Source organism: Nycticebus coucang, chromosome 3, assembly GCF_027406575.1.
Source record: "Nycticebus coucang isolate mNycCou1 chromosome 3, mNycCou1.pri, whole genome shotgun sequence".
In the NCBI taxonomy this organism is placed as follows: domain Eukaryota; kingdom Metazoa; phylum Chordata; class Mammalia; order Primates; family Lorisidae; genus Nycticebus; species Nycticebus coucang.
The window spans coordinates 20,535,940-20,558,199 of NC_069782.1; the positions used below are offsets into that span (position 1 = coordinate 20,535,940).

The 22,260-nt window shown below is 41.8% G+C and overlaps 2 protein-coding genes and 1 pseudogene across 5 annotated transcripts in view; 2 read left to right on the top strand and 1 right to left on the bottom strand.

Annotated features, from left to right (window-relative positions):
• Positions 1-10,605, top strand: part of GNPTAB (N-acetylglucosamine-1-phosphate transferase subunits alpha and beta) — a 97,265-nt gene extending 86,660 nt beyond the window's left edge. For all 3 annotated transcript variants that reach the window (XM_053585160.1, XM_053585161.1, XM_053585162.1), the window contains 3 exons: positions 846-1,013; positions 6,493-6,583; positions 9,214-10,605. In XM_053585160.1, the coding sequence (XP_053441135.1) occupies positions 846-1,013; positions 6,493-6,583; positions 9,214-9,291 (337 nt within the window). In that variant the 3' untranslated portion in view covers positions 9,292-10,605. The remainder of the gene's footprint in view (positions 1-845; positions 1,014-6,492; positions 6,584-9,213) is intronic.
• On the bottom strand, positions 3,136-3,295 carry LOC128581861 (60S ribosomal protein L39-like). Its single transcript, XM_053585163.1, has one exon. It carries the CDS (start codon positions 3,289-3,291, stop codon positions 3,136-3,138), a length of 156 nt encoding a protein of 51 aa, XP_053441138.1. The 5' UTR covers positions 3,292-3,295.
• Positions 10,606-12,356: 1,751 nt separating the features above from the next.
• On the top strand, positions 12,357-13,311 carry LOC128581561 (Golgi SNAP receptor complex member 1-like; annotated as a pseudogene). The gene has a single exon (XR_008378870.1). The product of XR_008378870.1 is annotated as a Golgi SNAP receptor complex member 1-like (transcript).
• Positions 13,312-22,260: the final 8,949 nt, after the last annotated feature.

The window sequence follows — 22,260 nt, forward strand, 5'->3', positions numbered from 1 at the left end:
TCACATGTGTACATGAAGAAATCTAATTATATATCCTATAAATTTCTTATACGTTATACTTCTCTGATCACATCCCAATTGTTTATTATGTATATTATGTCCTCTGTATTTCCTGCAAATTGGTAGTTGGCTCCAAAGGCTTTATCAGAATTGTTTTATTTTATTTTATTTTTTAATTTTGGCAAGTCTACCTCAAAAGTGTTGTCATCCCTACCTACTCTTTTAATGGGCACTCAGTTTAGTCACTTTTGCCTTGAAGGAAACTTGAAGCAAATAGGGAAGCACCACCGTAATCTGCTTTTAGCCAGAGCCCTAGCATCTTACAGCTTGGTCGGAGACATATTAAGTAGAAATCATCAAACTCAAGAATCTGTAGGTATAATATCTTTCTCTCGCTCTCTTTCTGCCCCCTCTCTCCCTCCTCTTCCTTCCCCCCAATTCCTGAATTATCTACATGACTATTCTTCTTAATATAACTAACAGTTTGGAGAACTTGGCTTTAGGTACTTACTAATTGTTTTTCTAGTTGCTAACAAAATATTCCAGTTAGTTAATTACACTTATTGAACCCTTAATTCAGTACGCACTAAATGGAAATCATTAAATTTACTCTCATAGCTAGAAGGCTCTACCCTAGCTGTCTACCCTAGTTGTCTCATTTTATAGGTGATGATATATAAAGGAAAATTTTACTGAATATTATTCCCCCAGAGAATAATATCAACAAATGTACTAATTTGGGACATCAGTCCATTTAAAATATATTTAAGATATATGTTTCTGACTTTGTTAGGTCAGGGTGCATCTTTATAGTAACCAATGACCCTGGCTCTCTATTATTTCAGGAAGTTTGTTTGCCTGAATGACAACATTGACCATAATCATAAAGATGCCCAGACAGTGAAGGCTGTTCTCAGGGACTTCTATGAATCCATGTTCCCCATTCCTTCCCAGTTTGAGCTGCCAAGAGAGTATCGGAACCGTTTCCTTCACATGCATGAGCTTCAGGAATGGTAAACCTACATGTTTTATGTATGTGTGTGTGCATGTATATATATGTACATATCTATATTTTAGGGTGATGAATTTTTTTTTTTTTTTGTTGTTGCAGTTTGGCCGGGGCTGGGTTTGAACCTGCCACCCTCGGCATATGGGGCCGGTGCCCTGCTCACTGAGCCACAGGCGCCGCCCTAGGGTGATGAAATTTTTTAAATGTGTTATTTGCTCTGTAATTTTTTTTGTGTGTGTGTGTATATTTTTTTTGACCGGGGCTGGGTTTGAACCCACCACCTCCGGCATATGGGACCCGTGCCCTACTTCTTGAGCCACAGGCACCGCCCTGCTCTGTAATTTCTTTGTAAAAATACAGTTAGAATTTTTATTGAGTTTAATACTTGAAAGACACTTGGTGGCACTTTAAGAGATATGAAAAAATGTGTAACTGAGTTCTTTCAGTTAGTTAGAACTTCATTCATTCATTCAACTGTTTGTTGGTCAGTGCTTAGGCGAAGGGAGCACCAGTATGGAAGAGCTTGTCATTTAGAGGGAATGAGAAATACATGATGTCAGTGTGGGCTGAGCTTGGTGGTTAAGGGAAGATGAACTTAGAAACGAAGTCTTGAAGACAGAATCTCAAAAAGTGGTGAGAAAGGACAGTGAGCACAAGTCGGGAGAAGAGAATGATCAGGGCAGTGTGAGGTCTGGCCTCGCCCAACTGGAGGGTCCAGATGCTGACATAGTGGGGAGTAAACCTGGAGAGGCGTTAGGAGCCACTTCTTTCAGTGCTTAGCTGTCTAGGTAGCCTTTACCGCCAGATTGACGTCTGGTTAAGTGTTGTTTAGAAATTATCTGCTAGAGTTTTAAAGGATGAGAAGATAGCATCGGACGGCATTTTTTAAAACATGAAATGGAAGTCACTAGCACACATAAACTGCGTAAGTGCACAGTTCAGTGGCATTAGTACATTCACCATGTGGTGCAACTTCTTTAGTTTGAAAATTTTTTATCATTCCAGAAGAACACCTAAAACCTATTCAGCAGTCACTCCCCATTTCCCTTACCCTCACCCTTAGCTTCTGGTAACTATTAATCTGCTTGCTGTTCTGGATATTTCTTATGAAGAGAATCATATAATATGTGACCTGTGTGTCTGGCTTCTTTCACTTAGGGGGACAGCAGTTTTCCTTTTTTTTTCTTTCAGTCTCAAGCTGTCACCCTGGGTGATGCCCATGGCATTACAGCTCACAGCAACCTCCATCTCCTGGGTTTAAGCAATTCTCTTGCCTCAGCCTCCCAAGTAGCTGTGACTACAGGTGCCTGCCACAATGCCTGGCTATTTTTTGGTTGGAGTTGTCATTGTTGCTTAGCAGATCTGGGCCACGTTCCAGCCTGCCACCCTAGGTTTATGTGGCCGATGGTGCGCTTACTGACTGAGCTATAGGCGCTAACATGGGAGAGCATTTTCTTTTCTTTTCTTTCTTTTTTTTTTTGTAGAGACAGAGTCTCACTTTACCGCCTTCGGTAGAGTGCCATGATGTCACAGGACTCACAGCAACCTCTAGCTCTTGGGCTTCCATGATTCTCCTGCCTCAGCCTCCCGAGCAGCTGGGATTACAGGTGCCCGCCACAACGCCCGGCTATGTTTTGGTTGCAGTTCAGCCGGGGCGATAATTTATTAAGTGTTTAATGAGGGAATAATCACTACCATTATTGAGTGCTTGAGAAGGTTCACACGTATTCTCAAACCTATGCTGGACCTCATCCAACATGATTTTCTTGTTCCCACTCCAATGTGGGAAGATGCCTGAAACTTTTTTTTTTATTTGTTTGCTTGCTCTGCTGTCAGAGCCTGTCTGATGCAGTTTCTTTTGTAGCACGGATTCTAGCCAATGGATAGCGCAGTCTGTGCTTTCTCTTTCTTGGCAGGCCGTGTGTGTTTTTTATTTTTTATTTTTCTAAATTCTCACATATTTATTACTGCACCGGCTTATTAGTGAATAGCACATAAACAAAGAGAAAGCTCATATTCCCAATGAAGTGTGGCAACTGTCCAACTGATGACATTTTCAGCTTACTATGGAAAGATGATAGTGACCATGGTATAGCATAAGTACATGCTGTCTCATATGCAATTTCTTATAGACCCAGCTTGGTTCTTCTCCAGTGTCTCCTCTTTGAGTTGTACCTGATTATATTACCGGTTTTCATTCGAATCCACTGGGGAATGGGACGATTTTGTTTTTGTTTCTTGGCCAACAACTGCTTGATCCTGAAAGTCTTATGAGAGGACATGGCGACAAACAGGACTACTCACACTCACCACTGTGGAGTAGAGAGAGAAAGAGGCCGTGTGTTTTTGATGTGAACATTGCATATGCATGGTTGTGCTTGTAGGAAAATGGCCTGCCCAAAATAAATAAGAGGTGGAGAGTATGCAGGTGGCAGAAAAATTGGATTGGAAAGGGTCATAATTCTTTTAATTATGACCCTTCTAATTATGACCCCTTCTAAAGGGTCATAATTCTTCTGTGGTAGGTTTGTTTTATCCTTACTACCCAAAGGGAGCTGAAGTAACTTGTATAAGGCATCTCAAGGCAGCCCACGTGTGAACCTAGGCAGTGTACTGCACTTCTCAGATCCTGGCTGAGTACACCCAGTGAGCCTTAGCCGTCGTCGTCATCATCATCATTGCCATCAGAGTAGCTGCCAATGCCAGACACTGCACTGGGCAATATACAGTAGAATCCTGTAAATTGACCATCCAATGGACTGTAACAAACTGGTCAACATACGGAGGTGGTCAACATAAGGAACTTAGGCCTGCTGTTATTAGGTCAACTTAAGGAGGTGGTCAATTGTGGAGGTTCCATTGCATTTGTATTTTCTTTTCTTTTCTTTTTTTTTTTGAGACAGAGCCTCAAGCTGTCGCCCTAGGTAGAGTGCTGTGGCATCACAGCTCATAGCAACCTTCGACTCCTGGGCTCAAGCGAGTCTCCTGCCTCCACCTCCCAAGTAGCTGGGACTACAGGTGCCCACCACAACACTTGGCTATTTTTGGGTTGCAGCCATCGTTGTTTGGCAGCCTGGGCTGGATTCGAATCTGCCAGCTCAGGTGTATGTGGCTGGCGCCTTAGCCGTTTGAGCCACAGGTGCCGAGCTGGAACAGCTGATTTTATTAAGGGAAGGTGACATTTGGACCAGGTTTTGAATTATGAAAATGACTTTTCTAGGTAGGAAAGCCTTTATGGTGGAAGGAATGGCATGTGCAAAGGCACAGAGGTATAAGAAAAGGGCGTTTTATGAAGGCCTGTATCTGTATCTAAATTAGACTTTAGCAAATGGACTTCCAGGAGAGTTTTTTTTTTTTTTAAATCAGACTTCATGACTTGAAATAGTTGGTGTTAGCATAGAGATTGGACTGGTGAAGAAGTTATTTGGAGTAGGGCAAGGTTGTCTAGGAATCAGAGTCAAGGAAACAAGTAGTGTGTCGGTAGTCCTAAAAACAATAGTCATCAAGGACACGGCCCCGTGAATGCAGAGAAAGCAGTAGATGAATTAGGAGAGACCTTTGAGAGGAAACGGGCAGATGCTGGCAACTAGAACTCTTTGGTGTCTTAGAGTCGGATAAATGAGACTATTAGGATGTATATTACTGGTGATCTATGTATTTTTATTTTCATAAGGAGTTGTTCTGAGTCATGGGTCTTGTCTTCCAGGAATGGCTTTGCACCATTTTCACTTTCTTTGATCTTAGAGGGAAAAGATCTTCAGATAGTTCTAAGTGTGAACTCCCCAAATCCAGTTTGAGGCTAAATTTACCTCCAAGGGCTTCAGAAAAGTTTGGTAGGACTTTGCTTTCTGTGCTCTGCAAACGGCATGAATCGGGTGTGGGGTGCCCTGCAGTCCCTTGCTTTGGTGGCTATTGCTTCTCGTCTTGCACAGCTTCTGCATCATCTGCTGGCTGCCAAACTGCCCTATTTCCTGGAAACTGCCCTGTTTTTCTGCACAGGAGTCCCTGCCATCTTTCCCTGGATTCCTGCTCTGCACTGGCTTTCTTCCATTGCCACAGAAGTGGTTCCTTTCTTGGGTATGCTGTTCACTGCAAAGTGAGCCATCCATCTGGTTGTGTTTGTCTCTCCTGGCAAACTGTGAAGCCTTTGCAGGGGCAGAGACGGTGTCTTACCTGCTGCTGAGCCCACAGTACCTCCCTAGCACAGAGTAGGTGCCTGGTGGGTTCTGTGAGTGCTGGGACAACACATTAGCTATCCGAGAGTTTGTGGCTGTGGCGTTCCTTAAATTACACATAGATTCTGAATGACACTGTAGATATTAGAGTGATCTGAGCTGGTTGTGCTCCTGGTAACCAATGTCGGAAATACAGGAGGAAGAACTGTGTCTGGGAGAGGACTGTTTGGACATGTGACTTTAGGCTGAGACACCCTCTCCCAAACAGTTGTAAATGAAAGTAAAACTCAGCACAGAGGCCTGAATTTGGTACTTATTAGCATATCTCCCAAACCTTGTGTTGAGCATTTAAAATTTAATCTTCATAACTAGTTATTCACTATTTCTAAATTAACAGATGAGGAAACTGTGCTGTGCTATCTTTATTTCCAATATTCCATTGGCTCCAGGTTCAGTTGATTCTACCTTCAGATTGTCTCTTAGTTGCTTACTTCTTTTCATTCTCCCTGCTTCTTTTCTGATGCATGTACTAAAACTGGGCTGCCTGTCCCACTTGTCAATCCATCTTTCAAGTAGCCACCATTTTTACCCTGATTATGTTGTAGGCACCCCCACCTCCCCATGTCATGGGCTTCGCCACTGTGGTGTTACATCCAAATGCCATCATGAGCAGCTCCCCCAAGCCAACTCCACTCACCTCTGCAGCGCCCAGCCCATGACTGTGCTTCTCTGCTGCTGCTGCTGCTGCTGCTGCTGGTTCCCTTCCTAGGCCAGATGCCTTCCCTCTCCCTTCAAGGCTTACCGGAAAGGTTATCTTCCTGTCATGCTATCCTTATCTCTCCAATGTTTCCCACAAGGCTTTGCTTCTGACAATACATATTTTTGTCCATCTTATGTGATGGCTGGATGTCAGTCAGCATGTCAGCGACTCCAGGTCTCTAAATACCCTGGAGCAGGGATTTCATTTTGTTCATCTCTCTGTATCCACAGGAAACATTTATCAAGTAACTAAGTGAGTGAATAAATGAGTATGAATGAATAAATAAAAATGAGTGAAAGAGTGGTTTTGTTTAAGTGCCAGAAATTCAAAGTTTTCATTTGAAGTCCTCTTCCCTGCCTGGATAACTTTACTCATTCAAGCATACTATTTGCTTTGACATAATAAAAACATCCGAACTTATGTTGGGAATGTATGTTGTGTTAACATTTTAGAATTGCTTCTAGATAGTGTTTTTATATAATAATACTTAACTAATACCTTTTGACAATGTACAGAGGACATATTTGCTTTCTTTTCTCTCTGCATAGGAGGGCATACCGAGACAAACTAAAGTTTTGGACCCATTGTGTACTGGCAACATTGATAATGTTTACTATATTCTCATTTTTTGCTGAGCAGGTAAGTTTTATATATTTTTGTGTGTGTATTAAACTGTTTCTTAGTACACTAGTATCTGATTCTTCAAAAATAATACAAATTGACAACCAGAAAATTTTAATTTCTCCTGTTGGCTTAAAGTTGATATCAATACGTCAGATATCTATCATAATATTCAGGCAACAGACAACTGCTTTTTATTCACTTATCTTCTGAATCCATTGCTAGCCTTCTTTTTATCTGGAGCTCAATACATAACTTGCAGACTCTAAGCTAAACGGAAGAACTCTTAAGTATTTGTAGCCAAAAATAAACCACCTAGAATCTTCATCTAATACTGTTTTATGGGTCTCCAATTTTCTTCCTTTCTTTTAACCTTCGCAGAGTGACCGCAGTGTCCTGCCTTCAGATATCCCCTAGTTCTGTGTGCTGTCCTGCTCACACTGGGAGCTCCCTCTTAGGTTGCCTTTGAGTTGCTGGGGCTGCTCCCTCTTCCTCCATCCCCCTCTTCTTATCAGCCTCTCTGCACCTGGGCTTGCCCACACATGGTCTTGAGGTGAGGGTCCAGAAGTAGGAGAGAGATTTGTGAGGTAAAAAGAAAGGGATGAGAGAACCCTCCTTAGGCTGCAGGTATGAAATACCCTGAAGAGAAAGAATTGAGGGAGGGGCTTCTAGGCCGCTCTGACTTGTGTGAGGCAGCAGCCCTGCCTCAGCCTCTGATGGAGGTGACTGTTGAATGGAGCTTCTCTAGCTGTCACTCAGAGGAAACACAACAAGTTGACTTACATTGAGAAGGACAAGGCTCCTAAGTACCAAGAGCTTCAGGATAAGTGACTGGGCTTCCTGCCGCAGGTAGAAGGAAATTCAGGAAATGGAGACTGAGCTGGCGAACAGGATGTCACCTTAACCTTCACCTGCTTCTCAGAGACCATACCGTGTTCTTGATATTTGTTGCCCTTGTTCCTGGCAGGTAAAAGTCTTAGAAAAATATCTCAAAAAAGACTGTACCTGCTTTTAGAGAAGTGGCCCAGTGAGGAAGCTTTGAGTCTTCTGTAAGCTGTCCTGAGATGAGGAAGGAGAGGGACCCTGGCTGAAAGCAGCAGCAGAGCGTAAGGACAGGAGGGTCAGCTCTTCCTCTGTGTCATTTATACCAGCAGAAAACAGAGGACTGGAAGGTCAGGAGGAGGGAGGGAAGGTTAGATCCTCTCACCTCTCTAACACCTTGCACTCTACTTAACTTGCATCAAACTCTTTCCTCCTCCCATGCCTACTACCATCATGCACAAACAAACCAGCCAGTGCTGCCTCTTCCTCTCCTCTCAAATCCCAGCTCATCATTCAGACCTTGGTTTGAATGGGCAAAGCCCTGCTTCCACCTCTGGATGAAGGACCATCCAGGCCTACATGGTTGGGGAAAGAGAAGACAGTAAACATAGAGACCCAAATGAAAACCATAAAGAACACTTTTTTAAATTGAAATTTTATTGTAACAGTGGTTAGGTTTTCTATTTCAGATATATCATGAATAAACTTGTTTCTATGAGAAATCTACCCAAGTTCTAAGCTACTAATTTACAAAAAGTTTTGTATTACAACCCATTCATAAATTGGCATTGCTTGTATTTCCAAATGACTGTGGTTATACTAAGTCTAGAAAAAAATGCTGATAAGGTTATTAATATAGGTTCGGTGCCTGTAGCTCAAGCAGCTAGGGCGCCAGCCACATACACTGGAGGTAGAGGGTTTGAATGCAGCCCAGGGCTGCCAAACAACAATGACAACTACAACCAAAAAACAGCCAGGCATTGTGGCAGGCGCCTGTAATCCCAGCTACTTGGGAGGTTGAGGCATGAGAAACGCTTAAGCCCAGGAGTTGGAGGTTGCTGTGAGCTGTGATGTCACAGCACTCTACCCAGGGAGAGACTGTGTAAAAAAAAATAAATAAAAGATTTTTAATATAGGTGTTTAGGTTTTTTTTTTTTTTTTTTAGAGACAGAGTCTCACTGTACCGCCCTCGGGTAGAGTGCCATGGCGCCACACGGCTCACAGCAACCTCTAACTCTTGGGCTTACGCGATTCTCTTGCCTCAGCCTCCCGAGCAGCTGGGACTACAGGCGCCCACCACAATGCCTGGCTATTTTTTTGTTGTTGTTGCAGTTTGGCAGGGGCTGGGTTTGAATCTGCCACCCTCGGCATATGGGGCCGGCGCCCTACTCACTGAGCCACAGGCGCCGCCCATGTTTAGGTTTTTTGTTTTTTTTTTAAATACTATCTTACAAATCTAGTTTTCAAATCAAAGGGAATGTCTTAATGGCCAAATGGAGCCATCTTCCTTCAATAGAAAGCCTTGACACATATACATCTTTTGAAAATAAATATGCTTGAGTATATAGTTATGTAAAAATCTGTAGTCATAGATTTAGAAAAATTAAGTGTGGGCTGAAATGATTTTTATCCTCATGAGTCTCTTTGTGGGCACATATGTAGGTTACTGACCCTACAAAACTAAACAAGTTCATGGTTAGTTTGGTTTGGGGAGAGAAATGGAGTCTCATTTGTTGTCTGCTTTTCATGTATAAGGTTATGGAAATGATTACAGTCACATGGATCACATGAGAATTAAAATTTATTTTCCATCCTTTGTCATTTAGTTAATCGCACTTAAGAGGAAGATATTTCCCAGGAGGAGGATACCCAAAGAAGCTAGTCCCGATCGAATCAGGGTATAGAAGATCTTCATTTGAAAATCATCTACCTCAGCATTTACTGAGCATTTTAAAACTCAGCATCACAGAGATATCCTTGTGATGTGTTGTTTATTAGCCATCTTGGCCTGAAGAAGGATAACATCCAGTACCATGCTGTTTTGTGTCATGAATATAACCCGTTGACCAGAAATCATACAGCTACCATGCTGAAAATTTGTGCGTTGAGCAGCTCTGAACTGGTTTTACTTTTAAAGCATTTGCCTGTGGACCTATCATCTTTTTTATAAAAAGGCTAACTGACAAGAGACAGCTGCTAATTTCCCAGAGCAAGCATTGCAGACTCACTTTAATATGAGAAGCCTAGGCCAGCTTAGGAGTGATTACTAAGGGACCCCAGTCTTTGCATTGCAAAGTCTTCTGCTATACTTTCATGCTCCCTCCATTTCCCATTTTTAAAATAAGTAGTTACTAAGTTAACTAATTATTCTTACAACTTTTGAACATAACGAATTATGATGTCTAAACATATTTTTGTAGATGTTATTTAAATAATGCAGTGGTATTGCCTCCTCTTGGCAATATCTAAATTGTGGATTTTATTAATGTTGAAGATTGTTTGTGGTCTTAAACCACTAATAACTACTGAAGAGCTCAATGACTGACATCTGAAACACTCTGTGCTTGTTTACTTCAGCCCCTAGGAATACTATTTCATGTGCAAGCCTAATTACAAAGGGCTAAAGTCAAGTAGCAGTGCTACTTACCAGTTGTAATTATGTTTTAGAAATGTACATATTCAAACAGAAGTGCCTCATTTTAGAAATGAGTAGTGCTGATGGCACTGGCACATTACAGTGGAAGTTTAATACTCAGCGGTATATCGTAGTAGCTCTCTCTATAAAAGCCCAGATAGTAAATAATTATAGGTCACATATTCTTCTATGTTTGGCCGGTGTGTGTGTGTTTTTTTTTTTTTTTTGAATGACTGTCTAAAATATGTAAAAACCATGTTTAGCTTGTAGCTGTACAGAAACAGGCCACCAGCTACATTTGACTCACAAGCCATTGTTTTCTGATCACTGAGATTTGTATTTTTGTGTATAGGTAAATCCTGACATTCAGCTGTATTCTGTTTATATCATTATACAGTGGATTGTGGAGACCAGATTCCACAAGTCCTTTTTGAACTCTGAGAGGTATTTTAGATCATTATTTCAACAGTATTCTTTCAAAATGGCACACATCTTTGTAAAAAGATCTTGAAGTGTAAATAGTGTGTGTTCTGTAAGAATTATGTATTTCAAAAATTGAGGTCTCATAAAAAGTTACATTTTGTCTGATGCTTTGACTTCTAAATCTTTTATTGTTACTCAGATTCAGCAATTAGTTGACACTACAGTGTGTCAGATTCTGCACTGAGCATGCTAAAATTAAGTGGAAAGTGTAATCAAAGATTAGTATTATAACATATAGGAGAATGTTGCTTTATGGGGGGGAATGGGTTCTAAATAGAATTTATCACATGATAAAAATTTAGAGGGGTTTCTGAGTATCACTGTAAAAGTGGAGAATTTATTCTAGAAAAGGTATAGAGTAATAAACATTTGGGTGTAGTGGGGATTTCTGTAGTTAGATGAATATAGTCTGTACCTACTTAGGAGTTTGATAATGGGATGCATAATAGAATCATAGAATATTCATAGAATCATTTATCTAATGGTTTGATAGAATCATTAAAACACTAGAACACAGGAACCTCAAAGTTTTTTTTGGTTTTGTTTTTTTGAGACAAAGGTCTCAAGCTCTTTCCCTGGATAGAGTGCTGTGGCATCATAGCTCACAGCAACCTCCAATTTTTGGGCTCAAGTGATCCTCTTGCTTCAGATTTTCTATTTTCAGTAGAGACAAGGTCTCACTCTTGCTCAGGCTGATCTCAAACTCCTGAGCTCAAGCAATCCACCTGCCTCGGCCTCCCAAAATGCTAGGATTACAGATGTGAGCCAACTTGCTGCGCCAGGAACCTCAGTTTTTAAAGCCTCAGAACATTTAGTTCAAAGAAAATCCTATAGAAAGTCAGTATGTAGCTTAGTCTATCTGTGCAGCTATAACAAAATGCCTGAGAATGGATAATTTACAAAGAACAGAAATTTTGGAAAGTCCAAGAGCAAGGGGCAAACAGATTTGGTTGTCTGGAGAAGACACGGCAGAGGGCAGAAGGCACAAACTCCCTCTGTCAACCTCTTTTACAAGGGCATCTGATTGAGTCCATGAGGGCTCTGCCTCATGACTTAATCACCTCATTCCCATCTCTTAGTACTGTCACATTGGTGAATTAAGTTTCACCATGGATTTCGGAGGGAACACAAAGAGATTCAGACCACAGTACCCTGCAATACGGAAAGAAAGCTGCTTCCCCTGCTGGATGCCCCCAAAGTGGTGTCTCCCAAATCCCCAGCCCTTCAAGCAGTTTCAAAACAACTATCTGGACCAGGCCTTACTTTTTATTTGTGAAGGCCAAGAGGATTACAGGACTTTCTTAAGTTCTCCCAGCCTGTAGAGGCAGAGATGGGGCAGGAAGCTGAGTTGTCCTCTTTTTCTCATTCTCACCTGGCTGCCTCCCCATGGCAGTGGCACGTGTGGGTAAAGAGTAGATTCTCTGCTGTCAGAATATTGAGGTTCAACTGCTGGATCCTGGACATGGCCTGCTATGATTCAGCTTTCTCTTCTGAAATGTGGGAGGCAATACTGCTAGCTACCTCACAGACTTATATAATGACTCTTAAAGGAAATAATATGAGGGCTTAGTGCCCATGGCTCAAGCAGCTAAGGCGCCAGCCACATACACCTGAGCTGGCAGGTTCGAATCCAGCCTGGGCCCACCAAACAACAATGATGGCTCTAACCAAAAAATAGCCGGGTATTGTGGTGGGCACCTGTAGTCCCAGCTACTTGGGAGGCAGAGGCAGGAGAATCGCTTGAGCCCAGGAGTTGGAGGTTGCTGTGAGCTGTGATACTACGGCACTCTACCCAGGATGACACCTTGAGGCTCTGTCTCAAAAAAAAAGAAATCACATGCGTGAACAAAAATGGCAGCATGAACCAGCAATTACTGGGAAGATCTCAGGAAACAGGCTCGACAGCTGGAAAATGAACTTGACCTGAAACTGGTTTCCTTCAGTAAACTATGTACAAGTTATAGTCACAGCAATGCCAGAGATGGAAGATGCAACAGTTCTGACACAACACCCCTTTTGAATGGATCAAGCCAGGACAGAATGTTTGAGACAATGGCAATTGAGATTGAACAACTATTGGCAAGGCTTACAGGGGTAAATGATAAAATGGCAGAGTATACCAACAGTGCAGGTGTGCCCTCCTTGAAAGCAGCATTAATGCATACATTACAGTGACATAGAGACAGGATTATACACATGAATTCCATAAAACCAAAGCAAACTTTATGGCAATACAGGAAAGAGAGAATCTCATGGGATCAGTACGAAAAGATATTGAGTCATACAAAAGTGGGTCTGGAGTAAACAACAGAAGAACTGAATTATTTTTAAAAGAACATGACCACCTTCAAAACTCAGATCGTCTGATAGAAGAGACAATAAGCATTGCTATGGCAACAAAAGAAAATATGACTTTACAGAGAGGAATGTTGAAGTCAATTCAGAGCAAAATGAACACTTTGGCCAATCGTTTTCCTGCTGTAAACAGCCTGATCCAGAGGATCAACCTTAGGAAGCCGCGAGACTCACTCATCCTTGGTGGTATTATTGGTATCTGTACCATCCTATTGCTGCTGTATGCTTTTCATTGATGGGACATCTCCAGGGACTCTTGACAGCCACCACTTTCATGCCCTGATCTGGAACAAGGAAATGTAGGAGGGAGAAGTTGGCTGTGCTAATAATCAGCCTGATCAGCCAGATGAATTCAAGACTGACAGTGATGAATTCTGTGATATGGTCAGGTTGAGCTAAAGCCACAGTTTTTCTGTATTATCTTTTCTAACACATTCTTCTGGTTTTAGTTTAAAAAAAAAGAAAAGGGGGGGGTTCATTTGCTTTTGTCTCCCTAGTAAGTAAACCAATGAACCAATCAAAAAAAAAAAGAAATCACATGCGTGATGTACCCTGCACAGTGCCTGGCAAATAGTTGTGTTCAGTAAATGTCAATGGTAAAGGTGGTAATGATGAAACTTTGAGTAAAAGATCCAGGACAAGAGGTAAGGCTGCTATGTAGACTTCGGGGGAAAATGATTACATTGCCCTTAGGTAAGAAAAGACTTATTTTCTAATTCTCATTTCCTAATTGAGTGCTTTTTTTTTTTTTTTTGCCTACTTTATTTCTTCAAAATGTGTATTTTTAAAGTTATTTCCACATAAGCCAAAAGGTATGCAAATAATGACTAACAGATCAAGGATTTAAAAGTAATGTATAATCATACTTTCTCAGGTAAAAACAAACGGAACAGCATCAATCACACACAAATTTCTCTAGGGAGTAGGGAAAAAAAGGAAAATACGGTGCTCATCCCTTGAGATCAACACAACACCAACACTAAAGCCTAGCTTAAGTACTACAAGAAAAGAAAACCATGGATGTCTTACCTCCACATAATCCTGAACAAAACATTAGCAAGCTGAATTTCTTTTTTCCCCAAAGGAACACCAGTATGGATAAATTGGGGCCACTCCTGGAGGGCCAGCAAGATTGGCCCAACACTTGGAAATCAGTACAATTCACCACATCAGCAGGACCCCAAAGAAAACCCACGTGATGGTCTAATAGATCTTTTAAAAACATTACAAAAAATTTAAAGGTACAAAGTAGTCGAATTCTCGTCTGTTCAATAACTATCAAGACTTTGGCACATTTGTTCTATCTTTTAATTATTTTTTCTTGTTGATGAATTTTAAAGTGAATCCCAGACTTCATGGTGTCAGGAGTACAGAGCTTCAGTTGTCACGGGGAGGTGAAAGGGGCTTCTTGGTGGTCTGATTGCTTCTCTCCCTCACGGGCCCTAATAACATCTGAATCTTAGCACATTTTATCCTCACCATATCCCCATTTTGCTGCTGAGGGAACTGTGGCCTAACTAGGTTTCATGTCTCATGGGCTGATGAGAAGAATGTGTATTCAGTTTTGTTGGGATGAAATGTTCTGTAGATGTCTGTTAAGTCCAGATGTTGAATGGGTGAGTTTAATTTCTTTGCTTAGCTTCTTTTTGGAGGATCTATCCAGCACTGCTAAAGGGGTGTTAAAATCTCCTACTATGGAACTGGAGGAAATCAAGTTGCTCATGTCTGTTAATTTCTCTTATAAACCGAGGTGCGTTCTGGTTGGGTGCATAAATATTAATAATTGAAATTTCATCATTGAGTATTACCCTAAACAAACATGAAGTGTCCATCCTTATCTTTCCTTATTTCTGTTGGTTTAAAGCCTATTGCATCTGTGAATAGGATTGCAACGCCTGCTTTGTTCAGCTTTCCATTTGCCTGGAGTATAGATGACCGTCCCTTCACCTTGAGTCTAAATTTATCTTTTAATGTAATTTGCAATTCTTGTATGCAGCAGATATCTGGCTTGAGTTTTTGTATACAGTCAGCCAACCTGTGCCTCTTTAGAGGGCAATTTAAACCATTTACAATAATTGAGAATATTGATAAGCTTTTTGAGAGTCCAGTGGACATTTTTAATCCTTTTGCAACTGTGGAAGTTGGAATTTGGTCAAAATTTTCTAGGTGGGTTTACTTTTGTGGTGGAGGATTACGCTGGTCTTTATGGAGGATAGGTCTGAGAATATCCTGGAGAGCTATGGCAAATTTCTTCAACATGTGAATATCATTGAAGTATTTAATTTCTCTGTCATAAATGAAGCTCAGTTTAGCTGGGTACAGGATCCTGGGTTGAAGTTATTTTGTTTTAGGAGATTAAAAGTTGATGACCATCCTCTTCTAGTTTGAAAGGTTTCAGCAGAGAGATCTGCAGTTATTCCAATATTCTTGCCCTTGTAGGTGATGGTTTTCTTTCATCTGGCTGCTTTCAGAATTTTCTCTTTCATATTAACTTTAGTGAAATTGATTAGGATGTGTCTGGGGGATGTCTTATTTGGGTTGAGTTGTGCTGGAGTTCTGAAACTGTCTGCCATCTGAATTTCAGAATCTCTTAGCATGTCTGGAAAGTTCTTCATAATCTCATGGAGAAGAGACTCTGACTTGTGAAGCCACTTTATCGCTTTCAGGGATCCTTATAAGACGAATGTTGGTTTTCTTCAAATTATCCCAGAGCTCTCTGAGAGAGTGATCTGTTTTTGCCCTCCATTTCTCTTCCTCTTTGAGAGTTTGGGAGCGTTTGAAAGCTTTGTCTTCAATGTCAGAAATCCTTTCTTCTGCTTGCTCCATTCTGTTACTGAGGGATTCTACTGTGTTTCTCAGATTTTGAGGGCTGCAACTTCTTGTCTCAATGTGTCAAAATCTTTGGTCATTTGGTCTTTGAATTCGTTGAATTCTTGAGGTATCTTTTGGGTTACTGCTTGGAATTCTAATTTGATCTTATTTGCTATCCAGATTCTGAATTTGATTTCTGACGTCTCAGCTATTTGTTTGTGCATGGGATCTTGTGCTGTGTCTGCCCCATTGATCCTTGGGGAAGTTGATCTACTCTGATTATTCATATTGCCAGAGTTTTTCTGTTGATTTCACTTCATGATTGTTTTTCACCATTGCCTCTGACTGTCCTTGGAGTTGGGAGGTGTCTCTCCAAGATTAGACCCCAGCGGGATTGATGTATTGTTGCTGGATCTTTGTAGGGAGTGACCCTGTGTAGTTCCTCTGGGGCTGCCCCAGCCAGGGAGTTCTGGTTGTGGAGGCAGCTCCGGAGTGTGACACACTCCGATCCAGCAACAGGGCGGGAGGTGGCGTGCACGATTCTGCGAGTGCCTGGTGCCCAGTGACTTGGCACAGAGATCCCAAGGCTCCAGCAGTCTCTGGCCAGGAGAAGGGCTCTGTGCAGAGGCAGGGAGAGCTCCGGAGGGCACGCGGCTACCGGAGTCCCTGGCCAGACGAGCGGGCCGGTGTGGAGGCAGGGAGGGTATAGGAGGGAGGACGCAGGGTTGCATAGTTCCCGCAGTTCCTGGTCAGGGCATGCGGAGGCCCGATGGGTGCGGGTTGGGGGTCGTGGTGCAGCTCTTATGGAGGTCTGGGCAGCACCAAGCCCAGGAATTTGAGGTTGCTATGAGCTGTGACGCCAGGGCACTCTACCCAGGGCAACAGCCCGAGGCTCCAGTGTGCCAAAACCGGTCTCACTCTGCCCCTGAGGGTTAAGGCTGTAAGGCAGCTCAGTCCCCACCTTTAGGCTGCTCAGTCACTAGGTTATTAGCTTCTGCCCAATCCTTGCTCTGCAACCCTGAGGGCGGAGCTTGCGGGGCAGTTCTCTCACAACAGTTCCCTGCGGCCCACAGCCAAACACTATTAGCTCCGTCTGGCTCAGGGGCTCAGTCTGGGGCCCTAGACAATGCCCAAAGTTGTCCGCACTCCTGCTCAAGCTCTCCCCAAAGCAATTCAACTGATCGCCAAGTCCAAAAACACTGAAATAGTTCACAGGTAAGGCCTTGCTGGTTTGCAATCTCACTGCTGCTTGTTAATTATGGCTGCCAGCGGGATTAGGTCGATTGGACACATGTAACCACGTGCCAGTTTTCCATTGTTTTTGTCCTCCTCTTGGGGTCCAGAAGTATCTTGCTGACTTCCTGTATCCTCAAAGGGATGATTATAGGCAGATCCCACCAGCCAGAGATGCCTGGAGTCTTATCTCCCCAGACTCACTGTGCCCAGTTGCAGGGAATCTGTTACTCGGCCACCATCTTGTTCCACCCCCCTGCTTTATCTCCTATTATTTTATTTTTGAGGCAGAGTCTCACTCCGTTCCCAAAGCTAGAGTGCCATGGAGTCAGCCTGGCTCCAGCAAGATGTAATATTTAAGCTTTCAAACAACCTTGACAAGATTCTCCACCATTGGTTACTGAAGAAAATGGGAACATGTTTTGTTAGGAATCCAGATAATTGGAGTCAATGGGTGATGATCTATACGGAAAAGTATTATCAATGTAGTCTTCCCGGAGTTAGTACTGAGACAAGTCATGATATATTTGTATGTCTGTTAAAAATTATAAGTTTTCTGTTGAAACACGTCATAAAATCTCCAGATAAGAGGAAGGAACCCCCAGAGTCCTATCAGTTCTTCACCAGTATGTTGCTGTGTTTAAAGGAGCCAGTGGAGTGCTGAGCATCTTAAAGGTAGAGGACTCAAGGCAAAACAGTAAATGGGGGGCAGTGCCTGTGGCTCAGTGGGTAGGGTGCTGGCCCCATATACCGAGGGTGGCGGGTTCAAACCTGGCCCGGGCCAAACTGCAACAAAAAACTAGCCGGGTGTTGTGGCGGGCGCCTATAGTCCCAGCGACAGAGTGAGACTCTTGTCTCTAAAAAAAAATAAAAAAAACAGTAAATGGGTAGGGTACCTGTGGTCTTCTGATTTCAAGTTCATTCTTTTTTTAAGCAGCAAAGAAGGTGAGAAAAGCTTCATCTTTCTCTGCTACCTCCCTTTTAATAAAAAGATCTGTTATTTAAATTTGGATTGAGTCAGAAGGCTGCAGGTTCCCTACTCTTGCATGGTCAGCATCAATAAAATCCAGAAGCCTTTTGTTTGCCAAGTATTAGATTAAAAATGTAAAATATACAATTTAAAATAGAAAAAATAGGGCAGCGTGGCTCAAGGAGTAGGGCACCGGTCCCATATACCGGAGGTGGCGGGTTCAAACCTAGCGCCAGCCAAAAACCAAAAAAAAAAAAAAAAAGAAAGAAAAAATATTGCAGGCCTGGTAGCAAACTAAGGTAGGTGCAGAAGTTCAAATATATTTTGAAATGATTTGGGGCATAATACATACAAGTAGAACTTCTGTAGTTGACTATTTCCTTATGTTGACCTAATTCTCATAGACCGGACATACGCCACATGTATACATCAGTACAGTAGGCCTAGTGCCTTATGGTGACCACCTGCATATGTTGACCAGTTTGTTATAGTCCCTTGGGTGGTCAGCTTATACAGGTTCTACTGTACATGCATAGAAAAAAAAGATGAAATTATAACCCAAATTTAAAATTGTGTATTGTCTGTGAGTAGTGGGTATGGGTTAATGTCATTTCCTTCATAAATTATATCTTCCCTAAATAGTTTTACAATGAATATTTACAACTAGAATAATAGGAAATTTTAGGTAAACTAATGATAAGCCACATTAAACTTTTAGTGGGGAGTAGAATGATTTTTATTAGTCAACCCTAGGAAGGCTCACTAAAAATCCATAATGTCCTTGGTTACATTAAAAGAAACTTCATAATGAAATAGAGGCAGAGTCATCCCGGTTCTTATGTTTTTATTTAGTTGGATAAGGCTTAAATTTGAAAGGTGAGTATTAACGAATTATCAGAAGCTAGAAAGGTCAAAAGATGACATAGTGCAATCTTGAATTTGTGGAGCAGAGAATCCATTCATATAATTTGCTTATTTTTTTCCTTTTTTTCATTTTTAGTAATTTCCTAATATTTGAAAAAACTAAGGCAATGATGTTAGTAAGCCACAAGATGGAGATGTTGAGTTGTTCTTGTTAATGTAATAAATCAAATTAGGGGTTTCAAACTTTAGTGCTGTGATTTTCAACCCATGTGCCGGGGGGGTGGGAGGGGAGGGAGTGATCTTTGGTATGCTGTGAAAAGTTTTAAAGATCATTATTTATTTTTATTATTTATTTATTTGAGACAGAGTCTCACTATGTCACCCTTGGTAGAGTACTGTGGCATCACAGCTCACAGCAACCTTAAACTCTTGGGCTTAAGCGATTCTCTTGCCTCAGCCTCCCAAGTAGCTGGGACTACAGGCACCTTCCACACTGCCTGGCTATTTTTTGGTTATAGTTGTTGTTGTTTGGCAGGCCTGGGCTGGGACAGAACCTGCCAGCTCCGGTGTATGTGTCTGGCGCCCTACCTGCTGAGCTACAGACGCTGACCCCCTTATTTTGCTTTGAGAAATCCAGAAGAAACTGTATTCTTTGATTTTCAAATGTTCAGGTAGATCTAGTTATTTCATGGCTTCTTCAATATCTCCTTAAATTGCTGGAATAAGGTGACTCCAAAGCATTAAAGTTCTTTTCTGTCCTGAAGTAGCCAATGACAGCCACATTCGGGATTTCCCAATAGAAGTCCTCTTTGAAGGTATGCATGGTAAGTTTTTCCATGGACGTTTTTGTATTGTTGTTGTATGAGTTCCAGCATATGCTCACCACCATCTTACGGACATCTCCATTTTTAACACTGGCCCAACCAGTGGATACATCAGCTGGGAGATGGTCTACTACTTGTTCAGGGAAGTTAGCTGTGGGGATGCCTACCTGCTTGGAGCCCAGCTAAAGCCCCACCCCACTTGGCCCCTTACACCACTGACCCAAAAGAAGCTACCTAGGAACTCAGAGGCTGTGTCTCCGTGACGTAGGTTTTCCAGTTCCCACCTGCAGAGTTAATTTGGTAAGTCTTGGATGGGGCCTGGAAATATGCATTTGAACACACGTTTCTCCCTCTCCCCCACCTCCCATCTTTTATTATTATCATTTTTTAACCTCTTCCTCTAGTGATCCTGATCCTGGCTGGCCCATGAACCCCACTTGGAGAAAATGATATTTGAAGCCATGTACATATTGAAGAATATGTACATTGAGAACTGAGTAAAACCAAGTCCCGGGCAACTCTACATGTAAGAGTTCTTTGAAGAAAGAGGAACTAGCAAAGATCCTGAAAAGCAAAACAGGAGACTATGTAGCTGTGCAAACCAATGGAAGGTAGAAATGAGGAAGGAGAAAGAGTGGTCAGTAATGTTGACTGCTGCCAGAGTCAAGTTAAGTGGGGACCAGAGAATGTCCATTTGATTTAACAACATGGAGGTCATTGGTGACTTTAGAGGGCGAACCACTTTGGAGGAATGGTGAGGGCCGAAGTTGGTTTAGAGTGGCTTAAAGGGTACATGGGAGGTGAGGAAATTGAGGCAACAAACTTAATTTTTTCTTAGAACTTTGGTTGCTAAGATAGATGGGGAACAGTAGAGCAGTAGTTGTTGGTTTGGAAATAAAGCCCAAGGATTTTTCTTTTAAGTTGTGAGAGATCTGAGTATTTGTAAATGTTAATGGGTGAGACAGAGCTGAAAAAGAGAGGCTAAAGATGCAAGAGAGAGAAAAACAAATAATTAAGATTTCTGGAAGTCAAGAGGCCATACAACTCAGAAACAGAAGGAGGGGCATCTCCCCTGCTTGACAGGAGGAAACAGACACAAATGCAGGTAGATGGTAGGTTTGGACTACTTTCTCAAAATAAAAATAGAGGGTCAAGTACTGAGTGTAGAGGGGGAGTTGAGAAGTTTAAAGGTTGACGAGAGAAGTAAAGCCTTAAAATGGTAATTGGGGGGTGGCACCTGTAGCTCAGTGGGTAGGGCACCGGGCCCATACACTGAGGGTGGCAGGTTCAAACCCAGCCCTGGCCAAACTGCAACAAAAAAATAGCTGGGCGTTGTGGCGGGCACCTGTGGTCCCAACTACTCTGGAGGCTGAGGCAAGAGAATTGCCTAAGCTCAGGAGTTGGAGATTGCTGTGAGTTGTGATTGCACAGCACTCTACGGAGCGACAAGGTGAGACTCCATCTCTACAAAAAAAGAAAAAAAAAAGGTAATTGGGGAGAGTGATTTGGCCAGTGGTAATTGGGAGAACTGGGGCAATGTTGAGGGCCCATTTGAGACTAGAACTCTTAAATTGGTAGGCCTAGTGTTAGGGCTCACACCCGTAACCCCAGCACTTTGGGAGGCCCAGGTGGAAGGTTTATTTAAGGCCAAGAGCTCAAGACCAGCATAGGCAACATAGCAAGACACTATCTTTACAAATAAATAAATATACAATAAAGTGGTAAACATTTGCCCTGTTGGGTAATTCTCTCTTGAGCCACTGGAGCAGGGGTATGCACAGGGAAAGAAAGTTGGGTGTTTGCAGATGTTGCCAAACAAATGCAGTAAAAGGGAGTTATCTGAAAGAGACTGAAATGATGGAATTCAACTGTAAGACAACAAAAGGGGATGCATGGACAGAGAAAAAAGGCAAAACGTAATAAAGTGACAGTCCTGATGAGGCTGGCAAAAGTTGGGGCAGATGACTAAGGGAGCTTTGAACTAGACAGACACGCACTTCACAAAGTGCCTAGAAATGAGGGGGGGGATCAATCCAATCCTCCCACCCCCAACAAACAGAAAAGAAAAGCTAGGCAAGAGAAAAAACAACTATGAATACAGAAGAAATTTTTAAAATCAAGATACTATTGCATCTCTATGAAGAAAATTTTGAATGAAATGAAAATTTCCAGAAAATGCTGCTCCTATTATTGACCTAGAGACAAAAGTTTTAAAACACCAATTTCTACAGAAGAAACCAAGAAAACTACCAAGAAACTACACATGAAATTACTAGGTCCAGATCGTTTCATGAGAGATTTCCACCAAACGTTTAGGACCAAATACTCCCAACACTACATAAGTAGTTTCAGAACATGTAAAATAAAGTAAAACTCCTGTATTATTTTTATGAAGCAAGTATAGTATTATTTGAGTCTGATAATAGCAGTACTATAAAAGGCAATTATAGGAATCCTTTATGAATGTTAATGCAGGAATCCTAAACAGACTCCAGTATTACAGTAAGAAAATAATATACCCCAGCCAAATAGAATTTATTACGGGAATGCAAAAATGAATTGTTATTAGTAGGCATTTAAATACATGTCATATAAGTAGGCCTGAGGAAAAATTGTATGATTATCTCCATAGATGCTGAGAAAAACCTTTAACAAAATCCAATACCCATTTCTAATGAAAATTCAATCCTAAAGTCAA

Coding starts and splice junctions, on each gene's coding strand:
- LOC128581861 (XM_053585163.1), bottom strand. CDS start 3,291: ATGTCCTCTCATAAGACTTTCAGGATCAAGCAGTTGTTGGCCAAGAAA.